This window comes from Aspergillus sydowii (assembly GCF_001890705.1).
Source record: "Aspergillus sydowii CBS 593.65 unplaced genomic scaffold ASPSYscaffold_3, whole genome shotgun sequence".
Lineage (NCBI taxonomy): Eukaryota > Fungi > Ascomycota > Eurotiomycetes > Eurotiales > Aspergillaceae > Aspergillus > Aspergillus sydowii.
Genome location: NW_024467861.1, coordinates 2,245,884 through 2,257,238, shown reverse-complemented (window position 1 = coordinate 2,257,238; position 11,355 = coordinate 2,245,884). Strand labels below are relative to the sequence as shown.

Genomic DNA, 11,355 nt, shown 5'->3' with positions numbered 1-11,355 from the left:
GTACTCATTCTTCCCTTCTTTCTAATTTTTTTAATTTTTTAGGGTTTTCGTTCTTCTTCTTTTCCTTCTTGCCTTTTTCCTTTTCTTTTTTTGGTGCTGGTGTTGATACAGGATTCTAGCGTACTCCGATTGCATCATAAGCCCGGCACTGACCACGTCATTATCCTCCCATTTCGTTTCTGTTCCTGCTTCGTTTGCTCCGTTCCTGTCGTCGAGTGGGCCTGAGTCTTTAATCGCCTGGTCCTTTTTATTTCGCTTGCCCCATCAATTGATGCATCCATTTGGATTCTGGCGACTCGGGAATACAAATTAGACCATGCGGCGAGATGGGAGTACCGGAGGGGAGGTAGTCAGTAAGTAGTGGTCTGGTTAGTGTGGTAGCACAGGCGTGGAGAGCACAAGTCTCGCCGTAACAAAGAAGGGATGCAGCTGCGCTCGGATTCATGATCTCATCTCCCATGAGAATGCCGCGTCGTATCATCGTATGCCCTTTTGCCACCAAAAGGGATGAAATAACCATAAATGGATGGATCGGAGAATTTGGCTGGGCGACTAAACGGTGTTGACTAGCTGCTGGCGACTCCATACCGGATTCCAGAGTGGGTTTTGAAGTTATATTAGCTAAATTATCATTTGCACCTGGCTTTTTGAAACCAAGACGGTCGCTGAGGCTCAAGATCGCGATCTCAGATCTATATTCAAGAAGCTGATATTCGCTCACTGGCAATTGGCAATTGGCAAATGGAAAATGGTGCCTGTTGCGGGAGCTGAAGCGCGGGTGTTCCTCAATGTTACCGAACCGGGGAATGCGTCGCGATGGCACGCGTTTTTTCGCTCCACACGCTGATTGTTCCCAGCTGCATAATGACTGTTCCCCCGGACAACAACAAAAATTTTATCTCGGACGAACCTTATCCTCAGGGTCTTAGCCTCCATAATTTCTCGTCCCTCAGTAGTGATTATTTCTTGGAGTGACCCTTTGACGCTTGAGCTGCTTTCCAGAAAGGACCCTGTTTAGTGTGTCTCGCGTGCTCCAATTGGGTTTCAAGTCCCTCGACCTCCTGCCAGCCGCCCTTCTTCTTCCTCTCCACTCCTCTGGATTCGGACATCCCTTTCCTGAAACCTCGCTCCTCAGCCTCTCGTCCTCGAACACTCCTGGTCAACCTCAGGAACCTCTTTTTTCCCCATATCGGTTTATGGTCCCCTCCAGCCTCGTTTCAGTATCGCCTAAGCCGTCGAGAGATGGTCCTGTCAAACCCCGAGAAGACGATCCGCAAAATTGACATCGCTCAGGTTCGTCAAGTCCTCAATTGAGCAACTTCAAGGCCTAATTCAATATGGCATGCAATAAATACGTGAGAAAGACTCTAACATCTGCTCGTTCTCCTATGATAGGTGTCCCTCAACCTCCAGGACCGTCTCGGACTTGCCAAAGTCAAATACCAGAATGGCCGTCTCCCTTCTCGCCAGAATGGGGGACTGCATATCTCCCTAGGAAGCAGTGACAAACCGTCCGATTCCTCTTCCGATGTCTCCAACAGCCGCTGCGACACACCTTTGACTTCGCCGCTGCGAGCCCCATCCTATTCAAAGGAGCTTCCCCGGTCGTCCAGAAACAGACATGCCGCAACCTTCAACTCGCGGGTGATGCAGCCCATGCTCTCTGCCAGCCGAAAACGCCTCCGATCCGACTCGGTTGCGGACCGTCCCGCAAAGGCTTCTCGGGTGTCGTGGAAGAGTTCATACCAATTGCCGGAGTCGTCCCCTGGATTCCGCCGTCATGGCAGCCGACAAAACCTGCCACATATCACGGAAACCGCTCCCATTCCGGAGCTTTCTTCTCCAGGATACCATGCCCAGTCGGATGATGATAATGACCCTGATCTCCCTGTGCACAGCTTCCAAGTCAGCTCGGTTGTGGGCTCCTCGCCCCCTCGCACCCCTCCGCCAAAGCATGCCTCACTGTCACGGAACGACCGCAATCTACGCCACGAAGATGGAGCAGACCTCCTCTTGTACCTGGCCAACTCGCCAACTCCGGCCAGAATTGCAAATAAGCCCCAGCCACAAGAATTTCCTCCTTCGACCCCCCCTAGCCAACATGCTGTCCTCCCGTCCCTGACTCCGACTCCAGGGGGAGGAGTGCTTCCCAATTTCGGCACACCCAATCAGCAATTCAATTTTGCGGACTTTGTCAACGTCACTCCCAGCCCCGCTCAGCCTGCCTGGGGTGGCCGGACTCCAGGTGGTCTCGGACGAACGCCTCTAGCAAGCAAAGATGTTCGAAGACGCTCCAACCTCGACAACCTTTTGCCGCCGGGGATGGGTAGTCCTAAGGTCCGCGAGAAAGGACCGGGCTCCGTCTTGCAATTGGGTGGCGAGCTACGGCCCTAATTCCCTCGCCGCTTACAACAATACGCATCCAGTATTTCATTTTCTTTGCTCATTATTGCCCCTGTTATGGAACCCCTGTTACGACCTTTTGATGACCGACATGATCTCGCTCAGTTTTCCTGTACAAGCCAAGCTATAGCGCTGGTGCTCATAATGTACACCCTACCCCTTACTCTTCTTTCTGTCCATACATTCCCATATACATACATACCCCTCTCTTATGTCTCCTTGGCGAATACTTATAGCATTTACTTTCTATCTATTCTACCATTTTCTGCTCACGGCGATCTTGCGTGTGCAGTACATTAGCTAGAACAAACGCCCGAATATTCGAGTAATACAGAACGCAAATTGAAAAGTATTCCACCATGGCCTTTAGTATCTTCTCCGCAACGCCTAATGCTGGCTTATACCAGGTTTGTTTTTTAACTACCTCCTAGATATAGGATATGAAAGATGGAACCAAGAAAGCCTCCGTAAAAGATTGGTATCTAAGCCAGTCTAGTATGGAAACGAAGTCCAAAAAAAATGTACATACATGTCAAAGGAACGGATGAGATAGAATACAAAGTCATAGTGAGAATATATACCAAAATAATAAGAGGGTCTTGAGGTCCTGGCGGACTCCAGCTCATTCCACTATCTCACCACGCAACCTGAAAAGACACAACTGCAGTCAGTGCACCTCTTAATGACGCTTGGGGAATCGCTTCTTCCGATCGCCGTGTATCGAGCGGTGGCTTGATTTCCCAGAATCGGAGTCGACAGAAATGCCCTGACGCGCAGGCTGAGCAAAGCGGACAGCACGAGCAGTAGGAGTCGGCCACGCAACGGGCGTGCTGCTTGGAATAGGGGCGCTGGTGCTAGGGCTGACACCAACGCTGCTGCTTCCAGGAGTGACATTGCCGTTGGCAGAGAGCTTACCGACACCGGCATTAGCTTGGACGTAAGAAGCAACCTCATCGACGGCGAGGAGGTTGATCTCGCCCTCCTCGTCGGCCGGGAAGGCAGACAGGACGGCCTCGTCCGCGACAGCAGTAGAGTCGGAGCCAGTGAGCTGGTTAGCGATGCAGGTGCGGCCGAGGGTGGACGAGCAAGTAGCTTCGGAGTCGGAGTCGACGGCGAAGATAGAGCCGGTGCCCTCGTCATTGAATGCGGAATTGACGTCTTCGAAGACGTTGCCCTCAATGAAGACGTTTGTGCCGGATTCTTCGACATCGAAGGCGTGGCCAGTGTTGTCGGACCAGTAGTTGTTGAAGACGTGCCAGAAGCTGGGAGCGCCGACCTTGGGGGCACGGCCGGAGGTCGTGTGGATGTAGTTGTTGGCGAAGGTGACCTTGTCGTTTTCGCCGAGGGCGAGGCTAAGTTGGGACAGTTAGATTCCGTAGAACCGATCAAGAGAAGGCTGATAGATGCTTACACAGTCCAGTAGTGGTGTCCGTCGCAGGAGGCAGACCAGTCGGTGGCACCGTCGAGGTCGTTGTTGGAGATGGTGACGCTTCCACCTGCGCCCCATTGTTAATGGAAAATTGAACGTCATAAAGAAAAGAATAGGGACTTACTAGTTTCGTATCCAGTGACAATCATCTGACGGCCGACCAGAGAGATCTTAACGTGATCGATCCAGACCTTGTCGCAGCCGTCGAGGGAGATACCATCACCTCCCCAGATGTACTGAGGGTTGAGCTCGGTGATGTGAATGTTCTGGACAATGACGTTCTCCGTGCCGTGGATACGCAGACCCTTACCACGGATGACTCCAGCATCGCCGACACCAACAATGGACTTGTTAGGGCCTACGTCAAGGCCGTCCAGGCCGGCGTTGTCGTACGTGCAGGTTGTGGATTCGTAGCCATCACACCAACCGATGCCGACTTCAATGGCATTCTGGCCCGACTCACCGCAGGTGTTGGAGTCGGGAATGCAGCATTCGCAGTCAGTACACTCGTCACCAAGGAAGTTGAACTCCTTGTCAATGAGAATGACACGGGCCTCGTCATCGGCGAGCCACTCTTTGAGCTCTGCTGTGTCCGCGGGGGCAGCAGGGGATGCATCACCACCACCAGTGGTGCCTGACCCAAAACCGAATGGTGTGCCCACGACTTGAGCGTTTGCTGCGGCTCCGAGAAGAGCGGTTGCAGCAATCAAAGAGCGGAGGACGGCCATCTTGGGCGGATTCAAGGAATGGCAGTCGACGGGTTACAGGGGAAGGAAAAGCGACTGAACCAGCAGTACTTGTGAAATGAGAGACGATGATTGAAGAATTGCAAGTTTCCAAGGACTTACAAGAGCTAGATATACAAAATCCAGCCCTGAGGATGGGCCGGGGCAGTGGTCTGGTCTCCGGAGTATGCTGAATTTAGGGCTGTCAATCCGAAACCAGGAGTCGTCAATAGCGCTCTTGGCAGTTTCGCTCTCAGCCCGGACCATGCTCAATCCTGCAATGCCCCCGATGACGCAGGCGGAATTTGCCTAGGAACCTGGGCTGCCTGACTCTCCAGTCTGAGTTCAACGGGGACAAGTCTTGTGGGTTCCCGAGAACCGGGCGGTTCGTCCTCGTGGCAGGCAGCCCAGATAGCCGTTTGCTTCTCCACTCTAGCAGGATGGCTTCTCCACTGGTGCATTTATTTGAAGCAGTTTAGGATAATTTGGCAATATTCACGTATGGTTTCGTTCCTTGAGGATAAGTTTGGTTTAGGTTCAGCCGCTTGTGAGTCTCTAAGGGTCTTGGGGGTTCCACATTGACTTTGCACGACTCAGTAGTCGAGGAGTCAGTCGTCTTTGACACTCTTTTGTATCTGCGCCTTCGTCTTTTCCAACCCCTCTCTTTTGGGCGACACAAGTCCATACTGGAAGCGTGAACGCCTTGGCTTCTCTTCGCCCGTAGACTTGCTGACTCGGTCCTAAATAAGAAACGCTCTTTATGCGAGACATCGAGCCGAACGGAAAAGCGTTGAAACATGATCGACTGACACTGATTTTCATGCCACTTTCTTCATTAAAAAAGGCCCCCGAACCGAGAAAGATGGATTCTCACATACCAACATGGTCATGCTTCTTGTAGGTGGGGGTAATACACTCCGAATTCGCGGCGAGACACGTCTGATGGCCGATCGTAATCATTGGCCACGGCAATGGTTATCGTCAGGATCATGCCTGGTCCACGCGGGGCCACCATGATGCTCGTGGACATGGTTGTCTAAATTCGAGGAGATAAAGATGAAAGCCGGTGGGAAACTTGGTTATCCACGGCCCAGTTTTTCAGGTTTGACGTACAGGGTTATTTCCATGAGACGCATGTCGTTAAGGATCCAAATTATTGTTCATTATTGTTGCAGGGATTAACATAGTTAAGGTGATCGGATGACATGAGAGTATATCCCAAAAAAGGTCTAGATCTAAAGACCGGTCCAGGATACGCTATAGATTCTGGTCGTCCACATCCACAATTTGGTCTGCATTCACTGTCTCCTCAGCCCTTGCACGATCCGACTGCTTCCTATACAGTAGTGCAAGATAGTCTGACGTAGAAGCCTCATCGATGGATTTGTCCTCCCGGACTTTTAAGAAGCGAGGAAACCGCAGACTAAGACCCCGTTCATCGCTCACCAAACCAATAGCAGCAGCGTAGGTAGGGCTGAGAGTGATATCCGCGAATGCTATTTCCCATACCTCCTGTGGTTCAAACCACACGTCCGGTTCACTGTTATACTCAACATAGCTTGGTCGGGATATCACGTTTGAGGTCCCCTCTTCATATTTGTCCTTGTTCGCCTGGTAAAATTTATCACTAAAGCCGGACATGCACTTCGTCACGGCTTCTAGACTTCCGGTTTCAGGGTTGCGGACCGCGAGGAGAATAGGGGACCACCATTTGGCTTTTCGCCCATTACCGTGCCACGCTGCCACGGGAATTAGATCCAATGTCTCTGACGACGCGCTGTAATCCTTCTTCACCTTAAGCCAGGACTCAAGCCGTTTGTCCGGCTCATACGAGGACAATAACGCCTTTCGACGTCCGCCCTTTGATGCTTTGACGCCGCTGGGTTCTGCGGGCGTGTTTGGCATGTCGGACGCGTCAGAAGCATTGGGATTGTTCGGCAAGAGTACTGGACCATTCGTGGTAGGCGCATTGTCCAGTACTTTGACCATTATACCCTCGCACTTATTCTCAGTCGCCCCCTTGAAAAATTCCAAAACCGCTTCAGAGTCTGCCGACGTGGCATCAAGGCTCTTGACCCAGGTAAATCGGTTTGGAATCTCCACGAAAAGGCTTCGTAGCAGACCTCTTCGCTCACGCAATGGCCGGTCCAGGAGAGGTGTGCCATTCAAATACATCAAATCGAATGCAAAAAGGCACACATTGATCTTGATGGCACCTATTTCAACGTTTTTCTTCGCTCGATTGGTAAGGACCTGGAAAGCCTGAAGCTCTCCATTTTCATCTACAGCAACCACTTCGCCTTCTAGAATGAAGCTGGAAACACCCTCCCCGCGTATTTGAGGTACGAGGGACACAAGATCAGGATACTTTTCTGTCATCTGCTCCAAATGCCGTGAAAAGACCGAAACTTTCCCCGTTTCGTCACAATGTACTTGGGCACGTTGACCATCGTACTTGTACTCGCAAGTAAAATCTCGTCCTTGAAGTTTGGTCAACATCTCCGAGAGGTCTCGAGTAATACTACCCAGCATCGGCATAAGCGGGACATGGAGCTGGAGTCCACACCGGAAGAGGAGTTCCTCAGTAACCCCAATTTCAAGTAAACAGGGAACAAGATCGTTGTAACTTGGGTGTCTAGCATAGGAAGCTTTGACCAGCTCTTCTGCGTTTCCGTAGATGTCTGCGAGTTCGTCTTTTTTGAGACGAGCTAAATCTTCCTGGGAATAAACAAAGAAGCTTGCGCCTTCTGGTCTAGAGAGTAAGAAGGCTCTTGCGAGTGCGATGAGCATTGTCGTCTTCACGGCGCCAATGCGTAGATTCTGAACGAGAGTCCTAACAATGTATCGACTTTCTTCCGCGCCTCGGGTGTCTTGCAGTAGCTTCTCAACGATACGTTGTTTATTTTCCTGGCTTCCGCTGCCTTTGCTCATGGCAATCCTCGTAAGAGATTGGTAGACACCTTTTATACTCAACGGTTTCGGCTTGACCAAGGTGAAACTCTGCCTTTTTTTGGCCTCAAAGGCCACATCACCGGCATCTCCAAGCTTATCATACAAGGACTTGAGGCCCTGGCTGTTTAAGCCGTATATCTTTTTGAAGGCTTTTGATATGGAAGACCCACCAAGCCCGAGCTCGAGTTCATGATAAGGCGGTGATATGGAGTTTGTTGCGAGCCATACTGCTGGAAGCACGCTGGACGGATCTCCTTCAATGAGAACACGAAGGAAGTTTACTAAGGTATCAACAATCTTTATGCGGCTTGTTGTTGCGTTTGCGAGAATGAAAGCTCTAGTAAGGAGGGCGTATGAAGCATTGCCGCCCTCTGTCGACCAATGTGCTTTCAACTCCCGAGCGTACTTCAGGGAATCAAATGTCAAAGGACTTTGGTCGAAAGGGACAGAGAGAGATATTGTGTCTTCTGTACCAGAAGAAGATTGTAATGAAAGTATACCCTTAGTCTTCTTTTGTTCTCGATTATCCTCTGGAGGCGGTGATTCAGCGGTCGGTTCGGATGGAGGCACGATCTCGGGGGTTGCGACGGTTTCTTCGTTATTCCATTCAGATTGAAGCTTCCGAGCAAGAGCTTCGTCGGACAGGTTCTGTTTTGTGTCTTCCGAGCAAGAGGACTGCTCTGTTTTCTCGGCCTTTTTTGCCGCTTGACCCTGGAAGAATGATGCTATGCTGCGAGTGGGTGGGACATCCCTCTTGCGCTTTTTGGCGGGGCTAGACATTATGATTATGTGCGGTCATGTAGGTTGCAAATACTTGAACTTCGCTGCATTACCGGTCATGCTCGATTCCATGTTGTCAAATGCGCTGACGACGAGGGTTGTTGGTCGTTGGTTGTTCTGGAGAAGGTCGAGCTCCGACTCGGAGGCGGAGCTGGCGGCGACGCTCATTTGCGACACCTTGCGCTTCACAGCTCATCGTTCCCTTTACCCCCACCAACGCCGCAAAATGGCAAATCCGCTGTCTACTTTGTCAACGCATGAGCGGACCAGGGTGGAGGATTATCTTAACGATAAGATACAGACGGCTGCAGATTTCGAAAGTCTTGAGTCGCTGCTTTCTACGTTGCGGGCCCAGCATGAGCTCCAGCGGAAGCAGGTATGAACGGGCCCCTCGAATGCACGATATTGTCAATAGTATTTACTTCCCCGCTAACCAATGTTATATAGCTAGCCGAAGCACAGGAAGCTCTCTCCAATGCCACACAAACCTCCAATGATCATGTCGAGACGACCCGCAAACGAGCTGAGGCTTTCAATGACCAACAAGCCGACATCGACCGGCGACTACGGGCCTTGACGGGGACCGATGCCAGCGATGAGGCGGCGAAACGCTTTGAGACCAGTATCCAGAAATTGCGAAGGCTTGAATTATCCAGAGGCTACGTCACGTTGCTGAAAGATGCGGAGGAATTAAGGTACGTTGCGACCAAGACGCTCCTACGTTGGCCATGATCACTGAGATAAAATACAGCAAGGAAGCACTACAGAATGTTAATTCTGAGCCTCGAGTGGCAATCGCGTCATATTCCCGTCTGCGAAACATTGTGGAATCGTTAAACGAGGCCCAGCCAGCTGCCGAAGGTGCAAGCCCGCACCTAGTGGACTACGTAGGGAAACTGGCGTCTAAGCTCAGGGAACACATGAAGACCGAGTTTACAACGCGCTTCAGGGCAACTCTGGAGCAGATGAAATGGCCGTCCAAAGACCTGGACTTCCCCGAAAACCTCAGACAACAGTGGGCTAACAATGTTGAGCTGCTCCTTGAGCTGCAAATCCCGTATGATTCTCCTGGAAGGCTTTGTTATACGCTCACTGCTAATTGACATCATGTTAGGGAACTTGAGAACCACGACTCCGCGAGCCGTAAGAGTGTCCAGCCGCCTGTTTTATTTCCATTGGAAGCCATGGTGCATCCTTTGGAACTTCGGTTCAAATACCATTTTAGTGGCGATAAGCCAACAAACAGACTTGACAAGGTATGCTTCGTGACAATATATTCTGTAATGCAAAGCTGATTAATATGTAGCCGGAATACTTCCTCGCACATACGACGGATCTGCTGAACAGCTTCGGCGGTTTCTTTACTTCATTCCTCCAGCCCATATTTGACCAAAAGTCGCTGGTTGTGGGGGATCAACTGGCATGGAACTTTCTCAATGCCTCCGATTCCTATATCACCGCCCTTTTACCAATGCTGAGGAATAAAATATCGACATATCTTCCCCATATTTCTACCCACCCTCAACTATTGAGCCATTTCGTTCATGAATTGATGAATTATGATAGCGACATTCGTGAAACCTGGAACTACTTGCCCGACCCTTACTCGCAAGAAGACTGGAGGGGACTTACATGGGAGGTGCTGTCCAAGGAAGGATGGTTCGACCGATGGCTACAAGTCGAGAAAGACTTTGCATTAGCCCGTTACAAAGAAATCGTGGATACACCAGACAGCGGCCACATCGATTACGAAGGGGTTGAGATATCTGCAACCAAGCCTACTAAAGCTGCTATTCGCGTGAACGACCTTTTGGAAACAATTACCGAACGATATCAGCCCCTGTTATCCTTTAGCCAGAAGCTACGGTTTTTGATAGACATTCAAATCACATTATTCGACCAATTCCACGAGCGCCTACATTCTGCGCTCGAAGCTTATCTTGCAATGACCTCAACGATTGGACGCACTGTGCAGGGCGCAGACGGACAAGCAAGTGTCGAGGGAATTGCTGGGCTTGAGCGCTTGTGTAGAGTCTTCGGGAGCGCAGAATATCTCGAAAAGAAGATGGAAGATTGGAGCAACGAAGTCTTCTTTGTGGAGCTCTGGTCTGAGCTTCAAGAGCGCGTGAAGCAGAATAGAGATGGCGGGAGAAATGTCGCGGGATCTATGTCAGTAGCTGATGTAGCTTCACGTACTTCACCAGCCGTGAACAATGGCCACGGAGTCGGCCCTCCAGACGAAAATCCGGAAGGAGCTCTATTCGACGAGACCGCGTCGGCATACCGTCGTCTGAGACTACGTTCGGAGTCCATAATCACCTCAACCGTAACGTCCAACGTGCGGTCATCTCTAAAATCATACTCTCGCGTGTCCACTTGGGCAACCATCTCTGGTCCGGCCAACCCTGCAACTGGGCCCCTAGCTCCGACTGCGGATCTAGCACCGGCTATGCGTACCCTTTCCACAACAATCTCGTTTCTTTCTCGTGCGTTAGGGGTCGCGCCGCTCCGGCGAATCGTTCGCCAGGTTCTTCTCTCGACCCAAACTTACATCTGGTCCAATGTACTTATGAGAAATACATTCTCTACCTCTGGCGCCTCCCAGCTGGTAAGTGACGTAAACCATCTACACGGCGTCGTGGACGTGGCTCTCGGTTCCGCCGTCCAAGCAGGAGGTTCAAAATCTATTATGCGGAAGTTGGGTGAGGGTCTTGTCCTTCTCAATCTCGAATCACAAACACTTAAACCCGACGATCAGGCTGGACCTTCCACGGAGACCGTGGCCGGCAAAGGCTTTGGGCTCTGGGAGGTCGAGAAGAGACTTTTCAAAGACAACGAGAACGCGAGAGAGATGCTTGCAGAACTGGGTATTGAGACTTTGACAGAGTCGGAAGCGAGGAGTGTTCTGGAGAAGCGCGTGGAGACCGGGAACTGAAGGACGAATTTACGGATTTTGATACCTGTGTAGTTAAGTTATAGATTTTAATGTTGTCTACAGCCATCATTTAACTCCGTTACAGTATAACCTTTTATTGCTGACATTTATATTCTGAATCTTTTATCCAA

At 50.8% G+C, this 11,355-nt stretch overlaps 4 protein-coding genes across 4 annotated transcripts; 2 read left to right on the top strand and 2 right to left on the bottom strand.

Annotated features, from left to right (window-relative positions):
- Positions 1-914: 914 nt before the first annotated feature.
- Positions 915-2,714, top strand: ASPSYDRAFT_796400 (uncharacterized protein). Its single transcript, XM_040851011.1, has 2 exons — positions 915-1,293; positions 1,396-2,714. Exons 1-2 carry the CDS (start codon positions 1,243-1,245, stop codon positions 2,392-2,394), a joined length of 1,050 nt encoding a protein of 349 aa, XP_040704967.1. The 5' UTR covers positions 915-1,242; the 3' UTR covers positions 2,395-2,714.
- Positions 2,715-3,082: 368 nt separating this feature from the next.
- Positions 3,083-4,560, bottom strand: ASPSYDRAFT_87714 (polysaccharide lyase family 1 protein; the record flags this gene model as incomplete). Its single annotated transcript, XM_040851886.1, has 3 exons — positions 3,083-3,755; positions 3,815-3,899; positions 3,957-4,560. 3 exons carry the CDS (start codon positions 4,558-4,560, stop codon positions 3,083-3,085), a joined length of 1,362 nt encoding a protein of 453 aa, XP_040704966.1.
- A 1,254-nt stretch (positions 4,561-5,814) lies between these two features.
- ASPSYDRAFT_29660 (putative DNA ligase I) lies at positions 5,815-8,289 on the bottom strand (the record flags this gene model as incomplete). Its single annotated transcript, XM_040844670.1, has 1 exon — positions 5,815-8,289. The coding sequence occupies one exon, from the start codon at positions 8,287-8,289 to the stop codon at positions 5,815-5,817; it is 2,475 nt and encodes an 824-aa protein (XP_040704965.1).
- On the top strand, positions 7,824-11,329 carry ASPSYDRAFT_43055 (RINT-1 family protein). Its single transcript, XM_040846586.1, has 5 exons — positions 7,824-8,665; positions 8,737-8,984; positions 9,041-9,346; positions 9,404-9,545; positions 9,596-11,329. Exons 1-5 carry the CDS (start codon positions 8,291-8,293, stop codon positions 11,222-11,224), a joined length of 2,700 nt encoding a protein of 899 aa, XP_040704964.1. The 5' UTR covers positions 7,824-8,290; the 3' UTR covers positions 11,225-11,329.
- The last annotated feature ends 26 nt before the right edge of the window (positions 11,330-11,355 follow it).

Excerpts from the sequence above, each read along its gene's own strand:
- ASPSYDRAFT_43055 (XM_040846586.1), top strand. The coding sequence starts at position 8,291 with ATGATTATGTGCGGTCATGTAGGTTGCAAATACTTGAACTTCGCTGCA. Across the intron at positions 8,666-8,736 it reads ATGAGCTCCAGCGGAAGCAG|CTAGCCGAAGCACAGGAAGC; the intron begins GTATGAACGGGC and ends AATGTTATATAG. Across the intron at positions 9,546-9,595 it reads CAACAAACAGACTTGACAAG|CCGGAATACTTCCTCGCACA; the intron begins GTATGCTTCGTG and ends ATTAATATGTAG.
- ASPSYDRAFT_796400 (XM_040851011.1), top strand. The coding sequence starts at position 1,243 with ATGGTCCTGTCAAACCCCGAGAAGACGATCCGCAAAATTGACATCGCT. Across the intron at positions 1,294-1,395 it reads GCAAAATTGACATCGCTCAG|GTGTCCCTCAACCTCCAGGA; the intron begins GTTCGTCAAGTC and ends CTCCTATGATAG.